This window comes from Hyperolius riggenbachi, chromosome 1, assembly GCF_040937935.1.
Source record: "Hyperolius riggenbachi isolate aHypRig1 chromosome 1, aHypRig1.pri, whole genome shotgun sequence".
Taxonomy (NCBI): domain Eukaryota; kingdom Metazoa; phylum Chordata; class Amphibia; order Anura; family Hyperoliidae; genus Hyperolius; species Hyperolius riggenbachi.
Window position 1 is genome coordinate 256,634,895 of NC_090646.1, and position 25,254 is coordinate 256,660,148.

At 43.8% G+C, this 25,254-nt stretch overlaps 1 protein-coding gene across 1 annotated transcript in view; it reads right to left on the minus strand.

Annotated features, from left to right (window-relative positions):
* Positions 1 to 18,418, minus strand: part of PPM1K (protein phosphatase, Mg2+/Mn2+ dependent 1K) — a 36,626-nt gene extending 18,208 nt beyond the window's left edge. Inside the window, exons 1-3 of the mRNA XM_068233158.1 lie at positions 18,292 to 18,418; positions 11,878 to 12,406; positions 7,850 to 7,950 (exon numbers count right to left, since the gene is read on the minus strand). Of these exons, the coding sequence (XP_068089259.1) occupies positions 7,850 to 7,950; positions 11,878 to 12,323 (547 nt within the window). The 5' untranslated portion in view covers positions 12,324 to 12,406; positions 18,292 to 18,418. The remainder of the gene's footprint in view (positions 1 to 7,849; positions 7,951 to 11,877; positions 12,407 to 18,291) is intronic.
* Positions 18,419 to 25,254: the final 6,836 nt, after the last annotated feature.

Below are 25,254 nucleotides of genomic sequence, written 5' to 3' on the forward strand. Positions count from 1 at the left end.
ATATATATATATATAATCTAATGCTGGCATTTTCTATGCTCCATTCCTAGATGTTGGAACAGTTCCTGGACAGTTAATTTTCCACATGCTCATTTATGTATTGAAGTCACACTATGGTTATATATACACACACACTACTTCAGCTAAGAATAGCACAGGCTCTCATTGTCCAGGCACACAATATCAATTTTATCTGGCCGTTTCTATGTGAAAACATTTTTGTCACTCCTTCAGGCACTTTCAAGGCTGCAGAAAAAGAGTGGTAATAATTGTAATAGCTTATCTAAGCCAGGAGGTGAAGGGGGGGGGGGGGGGGCACTCACTGATGTGACTTACCAATCACAAATCTACATTGTTTATACTTTAAGGAGACTTCAAGTGAAAAATAAATTGGTCAGTTACTTACCTGGGGCTCCTTCCAGCACCCTGAAGTCTTCCTAGTCCCTTTCAGTCGTCCCACATTGCTCGGTTCCCCCCTCCGATCGCCTCATGCGCAGGCCCTCCTCCAACACATTTCTGTAGTCAGGAGCACTCTGTGCTTGAGCAGTAATTGAAAATAGCTACTGAGCATGGACAGAACACTCCCGCCGTAGAGGAGACATGCGCAGTGGCCAAGCGACTTGTGAGTTGTCCAGCTTATGGAGGAGGTACAGTGGAGGAATGGCAGAGTGCAGAGTAATGGGGAGGGAGCAGGAGGACTTTAGGGGGCTGGAAGAAGCCCCAGGTAAGTACCTGGGCAATATGGTTTTCATATAAAAAAAAGAGCCCCTTCAATGTTAAGTACTGTATATTAGCCTAAGTACAGGCAAGTAAGTTCAATTCTATTTTACACCCAAGTTTTACCTAACTGCACACCACTGGTTACTGAGCCAATTTGTGGATTAAGCAATTTAGATTGTTCCAAAATCTAGGAATGCTAGCTTCATTACGGAAATGGTAATTTATGTCAAATGTGCCTATTTTGTTGTCTGTCAAGGGCAATCATAACTATAGAAAAAAAAAATGTGAATTTACTGTCCTTTTAAACAGCTCTATGTGTAAAACAAAAACAGAAAAACTAAGATCTTTCAAGATATCTTAACACTCACTGGACATTTTTTATTATACGTCATGCACATCTCAACTAATGTGACAAAGTGGATGTTGGGACCTTCCTGTAATCCAGGCTAGGAACCGCTGGACTCCTTCACCTGGGACAAAATCTCCCTTTCCACTGAAGCCCAGCATTATAACGTCCGGGGCCTCCAAGCCTAGAGCTGCTCACCACGTGCAGACTCTGCCACAAATAACACGCACACAGAGGCAAATAGGAAATTCACCCAGGGGGTTCATCAGACAAAAACAAGCCTGCAAAACCATGGCAAAATGGGGAAAAAAGCTGCAAGAAACACCACAACACCTGGGAATGAGCAGAACTACATAAATAAAGCTATTTGCTCAGATAATGGTATTCTAAAGAGAACCAGTCACAAATTAGGTCATGCAAGAACTTCGTTTATGCTTTATGTGGCCTTTTAAATATGCTGTAAGGAAGCGTACTCACATTTGTAAAAACGAAGGATTTTAAATTTTGCTTGGCTGCACTCTTCACGTCACCACAATGTGCTATTACTAATGCTACGTACACACATGCGACAACGATCGTTCGTTGTGAACGACGAACGAACTTTTAATTGATGAAAGAACGACCTAAGTAAAGTTAGTTTTTAAATGTGTGTAACGATCTGATCGTTAGAACGAACGTTACATCACGTAAAGCAACTATTGCGCTTGCGCATAAAAATGAGAAGTTTCATGGAAAAATAGCGAAATGCGCATGTCAAGCTTAGTACGAACGACCGTTTCCAACGATGTACTACTTTTGCAAACGATCGTTGTTGGAAAAAATCCGCCAAGCGAGATCGTTCGTTTTTAACGATCTAGCTCATCCGTCGTTAGACTTAATGATTGTTGGTTGCTTTTTTTAAACGATCGTCGCTTGAAACGATCGGGGAACGATCGTTTCAAACGACTATAGTCGCATGTGTGTACGCACCTTAAGATATGGAGAAGTACAAATAGACAGAGATGGGAAAAATGCGTTTTGGACAAAAAGGGGAAAGGTTAACCTAGCCATACACGTTGATAACAATATATCAACCGATCCTGCAGTTGAGCCACCATAGTCTTTAAGTACTCGGTCATGAGTGGAAGCACCTCAAACATGCTGTTATGAAGACGTTCCTGAGAGAATACGCAGTTGGCATATAATGAAGAGCAGCAATCAAACTCTTGGTATGTTGTGGCAAGCATACTGTTCGGGAAGCAATCCTCTTGGACATTTGAACAGTATTCTTGAATCCTTTAGCATTACTAAATAAAGGGAGAATGCATCAATCTTTCACAAGTAAACCTGCAAGTTTATAATAATTTACAGTGTATTCACATTCTTACAAAAGCCCAATTATGATGGTTCTCTTGAAAGGAGTTATCAAATGTAACATTATCCCACCAATTCTGATTCCTCCCTGTTAAAACATATACATATTATGCTATTTTAGAATTTTTCCCCCTCCCCTTTACCAACCCCTGGAGGCGAGACCTGAAAAAAATGGCCATGTTGGTAAGACAAAAATAAGGGATATTAAAATGTTAAGGGTCAGGCCATTCATTTGCCAAGATGTACAGGAGGTTCTGGGGTGGGGTTAGTAAACACAGATTCAAAAGCCTACAGTGATTACATATGGCTTTTAAGTGTTAAGAAAATAATTTTATGTTACTTCCCAAATTGTCTTTATAAAAGCCAGCAACTCACCCACTTTTCCCAAAAATATAAAAATTTCCCTCAAACTATTTTATTTTTTTAACAATGAAAAAGTTTTAATTTGCAGCTTTTTATTGTTTCCTTGGTTTTGCAGGCTGATCATTTCAATTATTAATATAGATATAATGGCAAGATTTATATCAGTCATCTAGAATATAAAACAAAAAAAAACATTTGCAGAATAAGTCATCTCTATAGACATAAGTGCTCAAAAATACAATGGACAGCTGAATATTAAATTGGTCATGATTACTGAGGTACTTGTTGCCTGGCAACAAAGTGCCAATTCACTTTCAAGAAACCACATGAATAATCCACAATCTCTACCTCTGTATCAAATAGGCTTTCCCATTATATAACATTTGTCAGGAATGTAAAGAAAAAGAAAAAAAAAAAAAAAAAATTAAGGGGAGCATAGAAATTTGAACAAAATATGTAGCAAAAGAAAAACATGCTTGGTATTTTGTATTTTGGTATAGGGACCCATTTAAGAAAAAATGAAAAAAAAAGAAAGCATGCCAAATATATATAATATCAATCATCATAGATGACACCGATAACTCCTGCCCCTCAGGCCTGCTGCCTAGGAAGAATATCTGATTCAGCTTTCTCCTTCAAACTTTCCATTGTCTCACTAACCATTTCCTGCCGTCACCACCTAAATAGCATTTCCTGCTTTCTCCCTTGATGATAAGGGATCGTCAATGACATACAAAATTTCAAATTGATACAGGAGAAGAGAGGAAGAATCCCCTCATTCTCATACAGAGTACAGGTAGTAGATAGTGTAATGTAGTGGTCCCCAAACTTTTTCGGCTAAGGGCCGGGTCAACATACTTCAGACTGCGAGGGGCCGGAACATTCATAAAATTATGTTGAAAAACATTACATTGAAGCTAGGTATTGATTCCCCCAGTCATGTCCGGAGAATTCCCAGCAGCAGCTATTCAGTCATGTTGCGCCCCGAAGAACGGCTTTGTGTACCAGTGAAGCATTCCCAGGTGACAACGTGCCGTCCAGTTGGACAGCAGTGTACCTGATGCAGAATTGGATTGTTAGCCAGGGAATTACTGCTCACTGGCTTCTACAGTATGTCCATGGGTTGTGCCAGCACTGCTATTCTATATGTGGGCCACATACATAAGTTATACATTTTGGTTTGGGGAGCCAGTGAAAAAGCCTCGGGGGGCCGCATTCGGCCCACGGGCCTTAGTTTGAGGACCACTGGTGTAATGGTTAAGGGCTCTGCCTCTGACACATTAAAATCGCCCTAACACTGCTACCGCCTATAGAGCATGTCCTAGTGGCTGCAGCTCTGGCACTTTGAGTCCGCCAGGAGAAAAGTGCGATACAATTGTTCTGTGTGTGTTTGTTTCATCACTCGTAGGCCTGAAACCCAATAGCAGCACTTTAACTGCTTGCGATTTGAAAAGCTATATCGAATGTAATGCTATGTGATCCCACTTGAGGGATGGGATTTTAAAATCAGCCATAGTATTACATTAGCAAGAGCTTTTCAAATCCTAACCGCTTATATAATTGCTGCTAGTGGGTTTCAAGCCTTACATGTACCCACTGTTAGATTGCCTAGGGCCCAATCGATGTTCTTTGTTTCTATCTGCACCAGTTACATGTGTTCTCACCAAGCATTAGTTTCATTTCTATTTAACAGCTACTCTACAAAGGGTACGCTAATGCATGAAAGTTAGAATGTCCCAACACATTGCCTGTTTAAAGGATACCCGAGATCAGAGTAATATGGAGGTTGCCATGTTTATTGCCTTGGAAACAAAGCCAGTTGCCTGGCAGTACTGTTGATCTTATGGCATAAGTATTGTCTGATTTAAAACCCTAGAAAAAAAGCATATGGCTAATCCAGTAAAACCTGAGTCAGAGTACCTGATCTGCTGCATGCTTGTTCAGGGTATATGGCTAAAAGTATTAGAGGCAGAGGATCATCAGGACAGCCAGGCAATGTGTATTGTTTAAAGAAAATATGCAGCCTCCCTATTCCTCTCACCTTGGTTTCCTTTAAAGAGACTCTGTAACAAAATTTCCAGCCTTATTTCTTCTATCCTATAAATTCCTATGCCTGTTCTAATGTGGTCTGGATTACTGCAGCCTTTCCTAGTTTTACAGTGGCTGTATTAACTCTGTTATATGATCTTATCTTCTTTCCTCTGACGACTTTGTCGGGCTCAGGCACTCAGGCAGGAATGTGCTGCTCTGCTTGTGATAGGCAGAAGCTATATACACCCCCTCCACGCCCCCTGCAGGTTTTGTAAGAGTCACAGACTGAGCTACTCTCGGCCTATCACATGCTGGTTAGAGGCCATGTCTTGTTTGTATCAGATGAAGTAAAAGGTTGCCTTTTACTGCAAGGTAGCAGGGCTACATGCTGGAACCCGGCTGATTTGGGGCTCCATTGAATCTTATTATTCATATGACATGCTAGGGCATTCACATTGGCAACGACAGGCCGGGATGGCTGATGGGGTACAGTGTCAGCTTACTGGCCAGGGCTTTTTGTTCCCAGAAGTATATGTAATCTTAAAAAGAGAACCAGCGGTGGTTCTTGGCAGGGGGAGGGGGGGGGGGGGGGGGACAGATAGGACACAGAGGCAGGTTCTCAGCCTCATGACATACCTGTGTCCCCACACCGCCGCTCTCTACCCCCCCCCCCCCCCAACCACCACGCTATAGCCCCTCGAGTTAAAACAGGGGAGAGGGATTCCCTGTTCAAAACACCCGCCAGGGGCGTTCCTACAGAGTCTCCAGAGTATGTGCATTTCTAATTTTACAGTTTTTCACTCTAGTGTCCCTTTAATGGCAGAAGTCACTGTGCAGTGCAGCAACTGCTACTGCCCAATCAATAAACTATTTGGAGAGTACTGTTTGTTGGTCTGATTGGGCAATATTGAGTCATGCATGGCAACCTTACAGCAGAAAAAAAAAAAAATACCTAACAGCGAATCTTAGCCAACCCAGAAGTGGAAAATATTATAAAAAAAAATAATGTGGGCTGCTAACAGATTAATAAGGTAGCATTGCTTTCACTTCCTGAATAGAGATGGCCCGAACCGTTCGCCGGGTGATTCTCTCTGGGCCTTCTACTACTTCCGGGTGGCAATGACACGGAGTAGTACGCCTGCGCTGCCCGGCGGAGCGCGTCCTAGATCGCGTTCCTGTTGCCGGGCACTCTACGCATGAGCGTGACATCACGCATGACGTCACGCATATGCGCAGAAAGTGCCCGGCAACAGGAGCGCGATCTAGGACGCGCTCCGCCGGGCAGCATAGGCGTACTACTCCGGGTCATTGCGACCCGGAAGTAATAGAAGGCCCATAGATTGAGATGTTCGCCGGCGAACGGTTCGGGAACAGTTCGCAACATCTCTATTCCTGAAGGAGTAGAGATTTGCTTATTAGAAGAATTTTCCCCTTAAGGTGGCCATACACTGGTCGATTTGCCATCAGATTTGACCAACAGATAGATTCCTCGAATCTGATCAGAGAGGTATCGTATGGCTGCCTTTACTGCATACCGACTGTGAATCGATTTCAGCATGAAACCGATCACAATCTGTGGTGGTGCTGCCGCTCTACTGTGTAAACTTCCTGCCGGGACAGGAAGAAATGATGCCTGCTGGACTCGGAGCCTAAGGCGGAGACGGAGCAGCGGTGACCAGGGGACTCGCGCCAGCGGAACAGGTAATGTATTGCCGCTGTATTGCGTCTGTCGTCGGGCATTCGAACGCCGCTATCGACGCACTCCCGATTGAGAAAAATCTTCCGCACGGACGGCTCGACGAATCTGCTGTATATCGGCGGGAAAATAGTTAGGTGTATGGGCCCCTTTAGATGTACCAGTGTAATCAGGTGACCAAGCCCACTGTGACAAAAGACACAGATTTTCAGTTTACCTGCAGAATATAAATAATCCAGTAAAAAAAAAAAAAAAAAAAAAAAAAAAAAAAAAAAAAAAAAAAAAATGATCCACTATAGTCTGCTGCCCAATGTATTTTAGAGCACAAAATATATATATATATATATATATATATATATATATATATATATATATATATATATATATATATATATATATATATATATATATACACACACACACACACATTTATCTTTTACTTACAGCTCAGTGAAGAAAAAAAAAAATTGTATCTTTGCAACATCAATATACTATTTAAAAATCCATTGTTACATACATAAGTAATTCTACTAGTATGTAGTTGCAACTAGATAGAAGTAGAAATACAGTTCATTGTCATGGTTTCCACATATCATGCTTTTTAATACTAACGTAGGAATCAGCAACAAGGGTAAATTAGAATACCAAGAAAGTATTTGTGCTGCTTTTTAATTATTAATTGGTAAAGCGAGATGTATAACCACAAGTATAAAATAATGCCTCACATATTGGGTTAAATGCCATATAATGTAGTGCACCGCTGGTTAGATCTTTAGAAGCGTCCAGCAGCATTTTGGTTAACTATAATATTCAAAATTCCCTTTACTAAACAACGTATAGACATCTATTATTCAATAGGCCAGTGATGGCTAACCTTGGCACTCCAGCTGTAGTGGAACTACAAGTCCCATGAGGCATTGCAATACTCTGACAGCTCTAAGCATAACCTCGAGGAGGCAGAGGCATGATGGGATTTGTAGTTCCACCACAGCTGGAGTGCCAAGGTTAGCCATCACTGCAATAGGCCATACATCTGTTAATAGGTTATTAAAAAACGACTGTAGCAGGAAAAAAAAAAAGAACAAACAAACAAACACCATGGCTGAATTCTATATGATATTCTCATGAATTATATGTAGTTCTCTTTGTAACATATTGCTAAATCTGAACATGATTCACTAACATTTCTAGAGAAATATATATCCATAAGGGTAACAACTCTAACCAATGGTAACCTACGGCATTACCAGACCATAGTAACTACACTTTAGTGGCTTAAAAAAAAAAAAACAAAAAAAAAAACCGCATGTGTCCACTGATCAATGGAATTTACAACTTACCATCAGGTGAAAGACGGGCTTCTTTTTCATAAGCTCTATCTATTTCTAGAAAAACTTTAGTCAGCACCTTTTCCATATCTTTTTCCTGTTTAAGAAACTCCCTGTAGATAAAATTACATATAGAGTTAAAAAAGGACTATGGTTTCTACATCGCACTGATTTCTATAAAGTAGAAAGTATTTTTCAGGCTTTGGAGCTGCAGTGATGGCAGATAAGATCACTATTGCAGCTGTGACCATTTCAGGATAATGGTATTGACAGCACTGAGCTGCCATGTGATCAGACTGGTAGGAGGTGCTGTAATAGCTACCTACCAACAGCCTCTAAAGCCTGGTACACACCTTGCAATTTCCCATCAGATAGAGGAGTCGAAAGGCTAATTTCCGTCAGGTCCGATCTGATTTCCGATCGTTTTTCTGATTGATTTGCATAGAAGTCATCAGAAAATCGATCAGAAAAACTGATTGGAAATCCGATTGGATCTGTCAGAAATTATCCATCGACCCATCTGATGGGAAATTGTATGGCGTGTACCAGGATTAAAGCAGGGTTGTCAAATTCAAATACAAAGTGGGCCAAAATTGTACACTGGGACCTAGTCACAGGCCAAGCTCAATTTCGACTGGTCACCTTTCTCCCTTATAAAAAAGGTCCCTGGTGTCTAATGGCCCTTCTCCAATCCCTATACAGCTCCTTGGTGTCTAGAGGCCTCCACTCTTCCCTATCCTATTCCCTGGTGTCTAGAGGCCACCACCCTGCCCTATACAGTTCCCTAGTATTTAGTGCTTTTCCCCTACCTTCCACATATGGCTTTCCTGGTGTTCTAGGGTTTCACCTCAAATATGGCTTCCCTGGTGGTCAGGAGTGGGCCATAATGCAAAGTGGGGAAACCACTTGAGCACCAAATTTAATGGCTCTGGGGGCCAGATTTGGGCCGGGGGCCAGAGTTTGACATGTATGCTAAGGCCTTGTTCACATCTAAAAATTGCAAGCGGTTTGCGATATTTATGCGCTATTTGCATTGTGATTTTTTTTTAAAAAGCGCTTTTCTAAGCACTTTTGTAGAGCGATTCGTTTTTTCACTTCCTGACGCACGTCAGGAAGTGAACTCTGACCGGAAAAGAATACAATGTATTTATTCTTAAAAGTGCTGGGGAAATCTCTTTACAAAGCGATTTTTCAAGTGCTTTGCGATTTCCCTATACCATCCACTGAGGCAAATCGCCCCAAAAATGGTACAGGCAGCGCTTTGGTGAGAGGACCGGAATCAAACTGCTCATGTGAACACTCTCATAGGGAATCATTGCACAAGCGCTTTTAGGGCGATTCTGAAAATCGCCGGCGCAAAAAAATAAATAAAATTAAAAAAAAGTGCCCTTATGCTGGGTACACACTGACATTTTCTGGCCGATTTACTGTCAGTTTGATTATTTCCAACATGGCCGATTTGCTTTCCGATTGATTTCCAAGCATTGCCTATTAAAGTTAACGGAAATCGATCGGAAAGCAAATCGGACATGTTGGAAATAATCGATCTGACAGTAAATCGGCCAGAAAATCTCATAGTGTGTACAAGCCCTAATGCTGGGGATACACGGTACGTTTCTGTACCGTGTATCGACCAGCTGATCCGGCCAGCTGATAATATTGGCCCGATCAAGCCGCTCGACCCCCGCCGGTGGACAATGGCAGGGAATCGAGCGCTGATAAGGAAGCGCTGGCGGGGACGAGCGGTAATCGATCCGCGCGGACGAGCGGGGACGTGGCTGGGGTGGATCTGGTGGCTAATCGGCCGCTGGATCGACACGTGTATTCCCAGCATAAGGGAATACCTTAGTTTGATTTGTTTGGGTAGAAACCTTGTGTTTCTTTAATGCTGGGAATACACCATACAATTTTCTGTTAGAATGCATAATTATTTTCTGGAGAGAATGGTCATTATCTCTGGTGCATTGTCTTCTGTTATCTCCTGCCGAGTAGAACTATGCCTAATTGCAGATAGATACATTTCCAACATGTTGAACTTTATCTATCTGGCAGGTACATCTAATGCTGGGCATACACAGTTAGATACTTGTTATCAATCGAGCCGCTGATGGCACGATTGATAATATCCGACGTGTCTGATCACCGCACCGGATCGATTCTGCTCTTGATCCCCGCGGGCGGACAATAGAAAAAAAACGAGCGGCTGATAAGAAGCGCCCGCAGGGACGAGCGGGAATCGATCCGTGTGGATGAGCGGTGACGCACTGGCTCCATTCCGGCGCACAATTGCACCGTGTATGCCCAGCATTATGCTGGGAATACACGGGTCGACCAAATTAGCCACCGGATCGACTTCCGCCGCTGTCTGGATCGATTCCCGCTCGTCCCCGCGGGCGCTTCCTCATCTTCCGCTCGACTCCCCGCTATTGTCCGCCTGCGGAGATCGAGCGAGGAATTGATCCGGCGGGTCATCGGACCTGTCGGAAATTATCAGCTCCCAGCATCAGCGGCTCGATACACGGCACAGAAACGTACCGTGTATCCCCAGCATAACAGAAAATTGTATGGTGTATTCCCAGCATTAAGGACTTATTTCTGAACCAGAGCTTCAGCTTGGGCTCTCTTTAAAACTATTTTGCTTGTGACACTGCTGATAGTGGCCTCATTGTTCAGTTACTGCCACCTCAAATACAACCCACATAAGAGCCCATGGAAACGAATGATTCACAACTGGCTACCAGATATCCTTTCTTTGAAAAATAGCCCAATGATGTGACATTATAGTGACCACAATAGTTCTTCAGCCAATGTTGGGAAGAACCAGTATTCACACTAAATTCTTACCCAAGAGTAGGTATGGTCTTTGAGATGTAAATAATCACAGCTTAGTACAAAATTTTGTAAGCAACCTTATGCAGTTTGAAAATGCACTGCCTAATGCTGGGAATACACAGATAGATAGTTGCACCGGATCGAGCCACTGGCTCGATCCTGGTGCATCCCCGCTGGCGCCTGGATCGATCCCCGCTCGTCCCTGCGGGCGCTCCTTATCTTCCGCTCGTTTTCTGCCCATTGTCCGCCCGCGGGTATCGAGCGGGGAATCGGACCTGTCGGAAATCATCAATCGAGCCATCAGCGTCTCGATTGATAAGTAACTATCTGACCGTGTATTCCCAGCATTAAGAAGGTGGAATTTGATTAGTCCAATTTTAAGCTGCATTAAGAATTTGCAAAATCCTCCATCAAGTCAGAACAATTTGCATCTCATTCACTATCCCTACCCAAGACTATACCAAATCTTTGATTGTGGGGAATGGGGGGGGGGTGAGTAGTATGGCTTTACATCTTGCATGCCCTATACTTACAGCAGAATATACTGTAATCTCACCCCCCTGCTTTTTTGCCAACTCATGGGTAAATATAGATCATAGTTTGATAACATTTCTGGCAGAAGCAATTCACAGGCATAAATTCCACTATGGCTATCATTCATAAAGCATTTCCGCATGCGGAAATGCATAAAACAGCTGACTTTACCGAACACTCGGCAAAGTCAGCATTCATAAAGGCTCTTTCCGCATAAAAAAATGACACTACCGAGCAGAGTGATAAATCACCGCCTTGTGCGGTGATTATCGGAACAAATGTAGCAAAATGTTTATTCATAAAGATCACCGCAAGCGTTGAGAGGTCGGGAAGTACCTCTCCCTCTGATGTGGCGATACCAAAAGTGAATGGAGACACACAGACCTCCCAGGCAGCTGCAGCAGAGCATGGAGAAATGTATCAACTCGGCAGTTTCCGTGTCTCCGCCTGCCTACCGCCAGCCTAGTTCGGGGAATCTCCGCACTGCCACCGCACCTGGATGTTTTTTTATGAATGCCCACCCAGAAGTCTAAAACACCGGCAGCGGTGTTTTCCCGCACTGATTCCCTGTACCGACAGCTCCTTTATGAATGATAGCCTATTTGTGTACAAAATTGGGCTAAAATGATAAAAAAAAAAAAAAACAAGAACAAAAAGCAAAAAAAAACACTTACTGGATGTATTGTGCCATAAATCTGTCACAAAAATCTGCTGCTGCAGCTCCTCCATGCCCATCATAGACCGCAAAATACAAAACATCATCTGTTAGTTTGGAATAGTTGAAACGGTCCTCATTCTCCTTCCTTTTCCCTTGCTGAGAAGAGCTGCCAACCTTAGACAAGTTGATGTTTGGAATGAGCTTCCCATACTTAATACTGGTTGGAAGCTGAATAGGTTCATCGATTCGATTATCCCAAATGCCAAAGGAGTCCCAGGTAGCAGGTCGCCCACTTCCGTCGGGGTCAAGCCGCGATGATAAAGACCTCCGGCTGACAATGGAGCACTGACTGGCTGATGCTGTACGAATGTTATCCTGTAGTACACGAGACGTCACCAGTGCTCCTCTTCTCACCTGCACTCCCCCATTCCTCACAAATGTAACTAGGATCGCTGTTGACATTCCTTGACTACACAGTATGGTTTAGAAGGACAAACTTCGGGTGTGCAGTCACTTCAGTATAGTAAAATAGGTAAATCTGCAAACTGAAAAAGAAAAAAATGCACACATTTATTTAAAAAAAAACAAAACAAAAAAAAAAAAACATGGGGGGGGGGGGTGGGGGGTGCGTGTTGGGTGAGGGAATCACATGTGTGCTAGGTTGTACGGCCCTGCAGCAAGACTTGAAGCTGCAGTCGCCTAACTAGCAAAAAAATGGCCTGGTCACTAGGGGAAGGGGGGGGGTTTAAGCCCATGGTCCCTGAGTGGTTACAAGAAAACCCATGAAACCTTTCTTGGACATTCTTTTAAACCTCCTTGGCGATATGGACGAGTTCAGCTTGTCTATAACCGCCGCAGGGCACCGCTCAGGCCCTGGTGGGCCGATTTTCGTATTTTTTTTTTAAAACACGCAGCTAGCACTTTGCTAGCTGCGTTTTGGGGGCGATCACCGCCGATCGCCGCCGATGCGCCACCACCCGCCACACGTAACAGGCCCCCAAAGACCCGCTAGGCTAGCTACATGATTTAAGAAAAAAAAAAATTCTAAAAATACTGCTGCGCAGCCACCCTGGCGATCTTAATAGAACGCCAGGGTGGTTAAATTAAGAGTTTGGTCTTAAAACTTGGTATAGCTAATCTACTGGAGCATAGGGGAAATGTCAACTGCAGCTCCACTTGGCAAGGATAACAGAAAGGCAACTCTTAGCTAGCACATACAAATACCTCTAGAAAACGATATATTAATCACCGAGTGCATTTTCAGACTGAATAGTTTATGTTAAGGTTTCTTACAGACAGGCAGCTAAAGGCAGTGAATTCACCCAGTCAGCTGCTGTTGAGCACTGGCTGGGCGCTTGTTAGTACTCAATACTGGTGCCCCCATTCCCCCCCTCCCCCCCCCCCCCATGGAGTTAAATCTGAGCGCAGCTGTGCTCAAACGTGACATGTTACAGTTTTCTGCCATGGGTTAACACCACCAGGTGTCAAGTGCTGATATGTGTGGTGTTACAAATACTACTAATCAACTTCTTTTAAATTGCACTCAAAGATTGGTCACTGCACTGCTTCACAAGCACGCTGTTTAGCTGTCAGTGAAACAGGCCTACTTATCAAGGAAGTAAACATAAGGGCACTTCTCAGGAATACAGCAGAATTTTTGCATGTGCTTCATCCAGTTTTTCACCTTTTGCCAAAAGTACATAAACAGGCTACAGCTGGAGTATTGCCCCATAGTGGCCAAATTTGGCCCCATGGCTGAGGAGCTAAGCAACTGGTTGGATGCAACTACTCCACTGATTGAAAAGCTCTTCAGGCATATGCTAGCTAGCTGAACTGGGAAAGGAATGAAAAATGAGGATGTAACACAATGAATGTCAGGATGCAGCAAGCTCATATACAAGAATCTAAAGCCCATGTCAGCTTGTTAACGAGAATCTGTACTCTAAAATTCTTAAAAAAAAAAAAAAAAAAAAAAGGGATTCCATTCTATTCATTATGTTCTCCTGTGCCCCTCTGTGCTGTTTCTGCCACTCTCTGCTGCAAACCTGGCTTGTAGTTGCCAGTTTTAGGCAGTGTTTACAAACAAACTATCCAGCTTGTGATAGGATCACATAAGCAGAGTGTGTGAGTCATACAGAGCCTGCAGGGGGCCTGGAGAGGGTGTGTATAGCTTCTATCCAATCACAAGCAGCCCTGCACATTCCAGTCTGACTGCCTCAGCCCGACAGAGCTGACAGAGGAGAGAAGATTAGATCATATAACAGAGAAAATACAGTCACTGTGCAAGTAGGAAAGGCTGCAGTAAGCCAGACCACATTAGAACAGGCATAGGAACTTATAGGATAGAAGAAAGAAGGATGAAAATTTTGTTACAGAGTCTCTTATGCTTACTGTATATTCTGGCATATAAGACTACTTTTTAACCCTTGAAAATCTTCTGAAAAGTCGTGGGTTGTCTTATACGCAGGGCGTCATTGATGCCAGGTGATACGAGATGCTGATATGTGATGCGCTTAGGCAACATGCTGATGCTTAATTACCAGGTGCTAGAGATTCGGCGGCCGCTGCATATGCTGTGGGAGCTTATCGTTCATGCTTCAAGGTCTGGGACGCCCAGGGTATGGAAGCAATAGATTGTGCTGTGCCCAAAAAACACGCCTCTTCCACCCATCCAATCCTGTTACCACATGTTCGAGATCTGAGAGGCAGGGGAGGTAAATAGGATACATGGGCAGGCCAGACGAGTGAAAGAGGCATGGTTTATGGCACAGCGCAATCTATTCTTCCATACCGCTCTGATAAACAGGGAGAGCTGACCAATCCACTAAGGGAGAGGGAGGAGAGTTGACCAATCCAACCAGTCAATCACCTGTATACTGTTATATACTGGGTACCACATACAGTACAGCACCAGTAGCTGTTCATACATAGCACCAGTATATGTTTTTTTAATTTAGTGTGCGTTGGAAGAGTCTTATATGGAGAGTATTTCGCAAACTCTTTATTTTAACTAGAACATTGGGGGGGGGGGGGTCATTTTTTTCTTCAAGTTAGAGGGGCTATGGGAACCAAATTCCCTCCATCCCTGGAAAACCTTGATAAGAGGTGCTTGGAAAAAAAAACTTAAAACAAGCGACACCCATGCTAACCTAAAAATAAAAAACACATATAAGAAGATAAATACTACTTCTACTTACATAACAGATGTATTATGCTATCCACGTAATGAATCCTGTGAGTTTTACAAAGGAAAAGCAGAAAATCTGATTCTAGGCAGTGGCCATTTTGTCAAGCTAATGCTGACATCATATCCTCCCTGACTCTTGTTTTCCCCCCTCCTTTCTCTTGCTCATTGTGTATTCATTAGCTGCCCTCCTCCCAGAGTCTTCAGACACGCCCACTAAGGTATATACTAACAACTGCACTGTCTTTTTTGTTTACACATCCAATCACTGAGTCACCTCAGCCTTGCTTGTAAACACAAGTATTCAGAGGGAGTTTCTGATAAGCAGCAAGGCAGGGAAATAAATGGAAGAGGATGAATATATTATAGATAAAAAGAACTCCCAGCATTCAACTCTTTGGCACTAGGGCCAGTGCGCCTAAAGTATGTCATAACTCCAAACCATAACAGCAGAAAAAGTTTTGCAAGTTTTGAATGCAGGATTAGCATCTTTATCACTTAATACACTCAGGGTACGTTTCCACTTGTGCGTTACATTATTGATGCGAAACTCGAGTCAACAAATCCGCATGCGGGTGCGGATTCGTTCACGTTTCCATGGAGATTTTCACGCGGAATCGCTTGTGGTTTGCGCTATGCGATATTAACCATATCAATGCCGGCAAGCATTGACATGGGTTTTCACATGGAATTGCACGCGGAAACGCCGGGAAGACCGCAAGACTAACATGCTTGCGGTTTTCCTATTAAATTACATTAGCGGCAACTCGCGTGCGGCATGCAAATTCTGACGGCTCTGCCGTGCCGATCTTTTCTGCACAGCAGACCGCACAGAATTCCTGACAAGTGGAAACAGCCCCATCCACCTGTATTGGTTATGCGAATTTGCATGCGGACAACGCATGCAAATTCACGGTAGTGGAAACGGGCCCTCAGACCAGTTGCTGTTGAAATTTGATTTCTATGGTGACATAGAAGGACAACTGTACTGATTCTAAGGACAACTGTACTGAGAGGGATATTACGAAGGCTGCCATATTTATTTCCTTTTAAACAATACCAGTTGCATGGATACCCTGCTGATCCTCTGCCTCTAATCCTTTTAGCCACAGACCCTAACGGTGCGTACACACGCACTACAGCAGCCAACGATGGGACCGTAGGCACCTCCCGCTGGGCGGGTTTTCAGCAGACTGTAGTGAGTGTATGTTTTGAGGCTACAGATGTGAGCTTCAGATTACAGGCACTCAAAGACACACACCGGTCCACAACTACAAGAGTATGTACATCGCCATGGAATATGTTGGCACTTTATAAATCAATAACAATGTTGCCTAAGGTTTCAAGAGGTCCAGTATATGTGAAGTATGTTTCAGCTACAGCTATTTAAGGGCTGTTTAACACTTGGAGATCTTTGAGCGCTTTGCTGATCGCCGGCGATGGATATGGATACATTCACACTGCAGCGTTTGAGATTTTGATCAATTGCAAACGCGCTGCATGCAGCATTTCAGGGGCAATTGCACTGCGATTCTTGTTCTATTGAACGGGAATCACAAGGGCAAATCACGCTATATCGCAAGATTTTGGAGGCAAATCGTGGAGCTGAGCGCGATCGCAGGCTAGCGACGCTCCAAGCGCCAAGTGTGAACTAGCACTTAGGCCTGGAACCCACTACAAATCGCTAGTTCTTTTAATTAGCGTTTTGTGAGCAATTTTATGAGCGTTTTCAAGCGATTTTGGTAGCAATTTAAAAAAAAAAAAAGTGTAAGCTTTTTGCCAGGGATTGTGTAACGATGTGCGATTTTAATTGATTGGTCCTTTCAATTTATTATAACTTTTTTACAGTTTGCAGCTAATTAAAAGCGCACACAAATTGCTATGTGTAGCAATTCATGAGCTATTTGCCAGCGCTTCAATACTTAACATTGAAGCACAAACACTCCCAAAATGCCGCTGTGACTGCAATTTTGCTAATCGCAATCACTACTATGGAATTTGTTACATTTAGCGATTGTTCACACCTAAGCGGGAATCGTGCGATTCCTGCTAATCACTAAAGCACTAGCGTTTTTTAAAAATGCTAGTGCTATTTTAGTCTATGGCAGTGTTCACACTTGAGCGATTAGCGATAATCGCGGTCGTTTCACGATTATCGCTAAACGTGAACATGCAGCATTTTTCTGGCGATTTTAGAGCAATTGCTATTAGCATATATAGAAACGCTAATCACAATCGCTCCAAAAATACAAATTTGTACAGTGATTTTTCCCACGTTAAATCACGGAAACATCACCCACGGAAACCGCTACCGCAAATCGCTAGTGGTTAGCGATTTTAGGTGTGAATGAGCCTTTATTTACATTGGCAGAGCATTTAGAGAAATATCTAGCAATTTAAAGCGCTCCCTAAACGTTCAAAAAAGCGCTCTAGCGGGTTCCAGCCCTGCCCCAGACAGCAGATCTTTTGTGCTGTATTGGATTTCGCTAACTACCTTTGATACACAAACCCAGCAGCATTTAAGACACTTGCTATGTAGTATACATAACACACCAGCATTCTTCATGCTAATACAAAGCTGTGAGAAAATGAACGCTGGTTGGCTGCAGTGGATTACACACCATGACGTCAGCACCCGGTCATCTGATATCAGGCAATCCATCACAATGACAGTCACTTTTCCTGACCTGAATGCCTTTCGCTCCACACTAGCTGAGGCTTACCACTGGGTTACACATGCAGCAGAGCCACTATGGCTAACACAGAGCTGAAATTCCTCCCAGTCCTGTCTGGCGACAATGGAATAAGACCCCTTTTACAGCATAAACACTGGGATGATGGCGTCTTTCATTATGCCTGTTTTAATATGCCAGCTATATTCAGCATACTATATAGCCGAAGTGCTGGCGGGGCTCTCACACAACCTTGGAGGATTCTAGAACTGAACTAGCAATGACGTCACGTAATTTTAGCATACAAGAGCGAGAGAATAGCAAACCAATAGCAGATTGACCAAATCAGTAGCAGCGCAGAACGCTATACGCAGCCAAGAATCCTGCATTCCGCACTAAGAGCAGCGGACACACCCACCCTGTGTGATAGCAGCGGCTCTGCGGGCTCGCTGCCTGCCATTCCCGCCTGCTTATTATCAACAAACTGACACATCATTCCTCCCCACCCTTCATCCATCACACTGCAGCGCAACAACAATGAATACGGACATCACACACAGCTCATTCCTCTCACCTATCCCTGCATGCGGTGAAGTGGCTCCCTCGCCCTCTAAATTGGAGTGTAGAGGCTTCCAGCACAGATAAGGGCTATCGCTCCTCCGAATGTAACTGCTACAGAGAAACTGGGCAAGACAACGACCAACCATAGCACTGCCAGCTGCTATTGTTCCCGCCCATTAGCCGGAGGCAGCCAATGGAGACCTAGCACTATAGCCGCCGCCTCCATGAATTGGCTATCTACCAGCAGCCAGGCATGCATGGGAGGGGTGGGGGCGGATCCCATGATAGACAGGGGGGTAGGACTGCATCTACGCTGCTGATTGGTTAGTGGCCGATGAATGTAGCACATCGGCAGGTCTGTATGAAAGGTTGTGTTTACCATCAACAGATGTGGTGGTGTTGATGTCGTTTTACATACAGCAATGATAAACAGTGCAGCACAGACAGTCATAATCTAAATGCCTTCTTATCATTGTTTTCGAACCTTGTATGATGAGGTGTGTAACAATAGGTATGGCTAGACCTAGAAGATCTAGATCTTTTATGCTAGGTACACACCATTCAATTTACCGTCTGATTTACAGGTCGAACCAATAATTTTTTACATGTTCGATATCTGCTCCTGATCAATAACGGGATCTATTTTGGGCAGTAGTAATCTAAAATCGATCACATTATCCATTGGGAGCATATTGGACATGTCGAAAATTATCGGTTTGATGCGCTGATCAGACAGGAAATTGAATCGTGTGCACCTAGCATTAAGTTGGCCATGCATATAGCGATACTGTGGCCCGATCTACCATCTGATTCGATCATTTTATCAAATCGCCATATTGGTGCTGCAACAAGCGTGCCCAGTTGACAAATATGAGGACAAAATCAGTAGAATGTATCAAGTAAGCTGGAAAATTCAAACAGTAACAGAGTGCAATATTGCGATGAACTCAACAGACCCCTGACTGCTGTCCCCCCAATCGTAAATGTCTTCCCACGTTCTGTGCATTGGAAATCCCGACTATCTAGCTGTGATGACTCCTGGTTTCGTCCACTGTCTCCCAAAATTGCCGGCAGGTGCTTGTCACATCACACATGCACCTATGGTATATGCACCACCACATGTTTGCACACAGTGTGTCTGCGCCACTCCGGGGAGGCGGAGGAAAATACCTCCTCAATGTGAGCATGTGTTCCAGCTTTGCTCCAATTTTCATTTCACTGGTTTTGGTAAATATCCCCTGAAGCCTGCATTTATTATAGATGCCTGAGGTCACCTCTGGTGCTGGTTTGAGCCTAAAGCTGCATACACACATCAGACCATAGTCTTTGGAAAATGAAAGATCACAGACCAATTTTACCCCATTCTGTGTAGTATGAGAGCCATACTCTACACAGTCTATTCTATTGAGCTGAACTCCCCATTAAGGATGGTCGCTGGATTCCGCGGAATTGTAAATTCCGCGATTCCGGACGGAATTTGGTGATTCCGGTTCCGATATGACGGAACGGAATTGCCATAGCGCTAAAACGGAATTCCCCGGAATTTTACGGAATTCAAATTTGTTTCCCCACCAAACTAATTTCTGCCTGATAAGTATTTCTACTCCCTCCTCCCTTCCTCCTCCCTTTCTCCCTGGATTCCTATTCCTGGCCAATGTGAGTTGGCTTTTGACATGCTACAAATCCTTAAGCAAGCTCATTTTTCTCTTGGATATATCATAATGGTACATGCTAGGCTGGCTTCAGCATGTAGCATTGTAGTGGGTTGTTTTGGTGGTATAATGGTTAGGATAGCAGCCTACTGAGCACTAGACCTGGGTTTGATTCCCAGCCAATGTAAGTTGGCTTTTGACATGCTACAAATCCTCAAGCAAGCTCATTTTTCTCTTGGATATATCATAATGGTACATGCTAGGCTGGCTTCAGCATGCAGCATTGTAGTGTGTTGTGTTGGTGGTATAATGGTTAGGATAGCAGCCTACAGAGCGGTAGGCCTGGGTTCTATTCCTGGCCAATGTGAGTTGGCTTTTGACATGCTACAAATCCTTAAGCAAGCTCATTTTTCTCTTGGATATATCATAATGGTACATGCTAGGCTGGCTTCAGCATGTAGTGTTGGTGGTGGTATAGTGGTGAAGAGCGCTACCTACCACGCACTCAGACCTGGGTTCAATTCCCGGCCAAGGTATGTAAGCTGGCTTTTGAAATGCTACAATTCCCTGGAAGACGAGACTCTCCTCCCTCTGGGAGGAGGGAAGAAGGGGAGGAGGAAAAGGACTAAGGGAACAGTTAATAGGGTCTATGGGCTACCATATAGGATAAACAAGGTTGCTTTTGCGATTATTTTAATTTTTCTGGCGGAATCTGGAATTCTGCGGAATTTCATAAAAATCCGGTGGAATTTTCATAGCGACGGAATTTAACGCTGACTGAATCCGCGAGTTCCGGTGGAACGGAATTTGCTCTTTCCGATCATCCCTACTCTACATCAGATAGAAATCTTTGCAAGATGCTGGACACAAAGATGCACATTCAAAAGATCTGTTCCTGTAAAAGATCCGTTCCTGCAAAATGCATTCATAGTCTATGATATCTGCAGATCCTCATACACACCTTGCTTAACAGACATTCATCTGCAGATCAGACAATCATCTGCAGATCTGAAGATCCATCCTGGTGGATCTGATCGGCAGATGAATGTCTGTAAAACAAGGTGTGTATGAGGATCTGCAGATATCATAGACTATGAATGCATTTTGCACTAACTGATCTTTTGCAGGAACAGATCTTTTGCAGATACTGATCTGTTGCATGTGTGTAGCATCTTTGTGTCCAGCATCTTGCAAAGATTTTTATCTGATGGGGAGTTCAGCTCAATAGAATAGACTGTGTATGTATGGCTCTCATACTACCTGGAATGGGGTAAAATTAGTCTGTGATCTTCCATTTTCCAAAGAGTATGGTCTGATGTGCAGGGGAATTGCTAGGGTCCTAGGAGATCTGTGGCACCCATGGGGCACCGCGGCAAATTATGGGCGTGGCCATTCAGAAAGTGGGCGTGTTCGTGGGTGGGGCCAAATGTACATGAACTTAGTAGCAGACTAATTTAAAGATAAAGGGCCTGCCCAGCAAAATGTTGGATGGAGCCCTCTATGCTTTAAGTAGATAGTTTACTATTAGTATAGGCATAGATAAAAGATGCATACACACATTTAATTGTGATTGGTCAATCACTAAACCAATTTTACTACCTCCATGTAGTATGAGAGCCAACAGATTTTAAACACTATGAACAGAGCTGAACTCTCATAATACCTAGAAGTAGTAAAATTGGCTAATTAAAATTGTATGTGTGTACAAGGCTTTACAGATAATACTGTACATACAATACAGCTGGTTTACAATCAGTAAAGGCACAAAGTAAAGCCTGGTACACACCATGCAATTTCCCGTCAGATAGATGGGTCGAATAGATAAATTCCGACAGGTCCGATCTAATTTCCGATAGTTTTTCTGATCAATTTCCATAGAAGTGATCAGAAAATCAATCAGAAATCTGAGCGGATCTGTCGGAAAATATCTGTCGACCCATCTATCTAAATGGGAAAATGCATGGTGTGTACCAGGCATAACAGCTTATAATGTACATACAAGAGGCAGCAGAGATCAGCACACACTGCAAATAGTTTACTATCAGTACAAGCACAGAGTAGTTATATTGTACATATTGGGGTTATTGGGGAAATGAACAGCACACACTACAGCAAGTTAAGTATAGGCACAGAGTAACAGCTAATGCTGTACATACAAAAGGTAGCAGGGAGTACAGGCACAGAGTAACAGCTTATACTATACTGTACATACTGTAGTACTGTAGGCAGCAGAGATCAGCACACACTGCAGCTAATTTACTATCAGTATAGGCACAGCGTAACAGCTTATACTGTACATACTGGAGGTAGCAGGGATCAGAACACACTGCAGCTAATTTACTATCAGTACATGCACAGAGTAACAGCATATACTGTACATACTGAACGCAGCAGAGATCAGCACACACTGCAGCTATTTTACTATCACTACAGGCACAGAGTAACAGCTTATACTGTACATACTGGACGTAGCAGAGATTAACACACACTGCAGCTAGTTTACTATCAGTACAGTAACAGCATACACTATACATACTGAAGGTAGCAGGGATCAGCCCACACTTTGGCAAGTTCACTATCAGTACAGGCACAGAGTAACAGAGTATACTGTACATACTAGAGGTAGCAGAGATCAGCACACACTGCAGCTAGTTTACTATCCGTACAGGCACAGAGTAACAGCTTACGCTGAACATACTGAAGATAGCGGAGATCAGCCCACATTTCAAAGAGTTTATTATCAGTACAGGCACAGATAATACGCTTTAGCAGGGGCTATAAGCCCATACACACGTCTGGTTTTTCGGAACGACGGGTTGTTTGAACGTCCTGTCGTTCAGACATCCGCCCGCTAAATCGGGCGTGTGTACAGACTGTCGTTCGTGTGATAAGACTGAGTTTGAGCGATCCGCCCAGCGTGTGGCTGGCTCTGGCTGTGAGTGTGTTCTCTGTTTTCCTCCCCTTCGTCAGTCTTCAGCTTGCTCCAGAATCCTCCAGAGTCTTCAGTGTGTGCTGAGAAGTGCAGGTGTCCCGCCCACTGATTCAGCTCTCATCAGGAAACACTGCTGCTTCTCCTCATCAATCCCACGAAGACCATGCTCAGTTCAAAACAGCAGGGAGGCGGAGCTTCAGTGGCCAATGTTGGAGGTGACATGGAGAAGGGGTGGAGCAGCTGGGTTGGCGCTGGCCAATGCTGTAAGGGGAGAACAGAGCGGCAGAGAGCGTCTTAGCAACAGACGCTGCTGCTTCCTTTCGGGGGACTGAAGTGCCCCGCATCACATGGCAGAGGTTCGTGGCACAGTGGGCGGAGATCCGTAGCACGTGCTTTGGACCTTTAGCCCTAGCGACGCCTCTGCTGATGTGTGTAGGCACCCTTATGGTGTGTACACACTTGAAAGATAAATGAAAGATATCAGACCAATTTTACCTCCTTCCATGTAGTATGAGAGCCATACTCTACACAGTCTTTTCTATGGAGCTGAACTACCCATCAGATAAAACTCTTTGCAAGATGCTGGACACAAAGATGCTGTACACATTCAAAAGATCAGTATCTGCAAAAGATCTGTTCCTGCAAAATAAAAGCAAGTATAAACAGTTTGAGGATGGGCACTTGCTTAAAGAGGGTCCTAATCCACTTAGGACCCTCTCTGGCTGATCTCGCTAGTTGGTTTTATCCCCTGAAGTGAAGACGGCATTCGCCGAAACTAGTCGGGACAGGAGCGGGCAGCAGTACACAGAATCGAGTGGAAGGGCTCGAGTACCACATTGCGTGGGAAGCGAGATCAGCCAGAGAGGGTCCTAAGTGGATTAGGACCCTCTTTAAGTAAGTGCCCATCCTCGAACTGTTTATACTTGCTTTTATCCAGCAATTAAAGTTTTAAAATACTCCACTAAAAGCCTCCCTGTTTACTCTTTTTTGCACGCTGAGTGCATACAGGTGGAGGTGTGGAGAGATATATTCATCAAGAGAAATATATTTGCGCTGTGGGAACTGTATACATTTGACTGTTTGGATGCGAGGATTCGTCCACACACGGCAGCAGTATATTTTCCATTGATTGGGGCGCCACGGTTATCATCTTTCTACAAGATCAAAGATATGTCATAGGTTGCTTTTATTTTGTAGAATTTAAATTGACATACATTCTTTTGTTGAATTGCATTAGCTGCAGGAATGCCTTATTCCAGACCTTTCCAGAAAGATTTGGTCAATGGTTGCCAAAACCAGCAAGCCAAGAACAGTTGGGGGAAAGGGTGATTAGACAGGTTGCAAAAACCTGTCTGATCACTATTGTTCATCCATGTATACATATGAGTCTTTCTTTTGTTATAGCATGAGTTAGGCTGGGTACACATGGTACAAGTTTCCATGCAATCGACGGATCGATTTGATAATTTCCCATCGTCCGATTGGACTGTTATCGTTAACGCGAGCGATGTAGGGTAGTTATCAATGCAAAATTGATCGCACTATTGATCAACTTGGGCGTCTACTAGAGATGTAGAAAGACATCTCTATTAGACGTCCAGTAGATGTGAGTTGGCTTTTGACATGCTACAAATCCTTAAGCAAGCTCATTTTTCTCTTGGATATATCATAATGGTACATGCTAGGCTGGCTTCAGCATGTAGTGTTGGTGGTGGTATAGTGGTGAAGAGAGATACCTACCAAGCACTCAGACCTGGGTTCAATTCTCAGCCAAGGTATGTAAGCTGGCTTTTGAAATCCTACAATTCCCTGGAAGACAAGACGGAGGAGGGAGTGAGGGAGTAATATAAGGAATAACAATCAGCTAGGAATTAGCCTACAAGAGCCTAACTAAGCTTTCCCTAGCAGAGTCTGTCAGCAGCTGTCCCTTAACTAGTTATTGTAGGCAGACGAGTGAGTAAAACGGCAGGAGAACCTTGCCTTTTATAAGGGGGGGGGGGGGCTCCAGGAGTGAGAGTAGTCTGATTAGCGACAATGTGCCTGGTGACTGTGATGTAGAGGGTCAAAGTTGTGCTCAATGGAGCATTATGGGGGTGAATCGAACTTCTGCAAAAGTTCGCCTTCCCCGGCGAACGTGAATCACCTAAAGTTGGCCTGGAACCGTTCGCGGGTTAACCGTTCGTGCCATCTCTAGCGTCTACACACAATGCAACTTCTTATCAGATCACCTGTCGATCTGATGCAAAATTGTACCGTGTGTATTGAGATTAAAGGTGCGTACACACATGCGACTATAGACGTTTGAAACGATCGTTCCCCGATCATTTCAAACGACGATCGTTTAAAAAAAAGCAGCCAATGACCTAACAGCAGCTAATCTAACGACGGACGA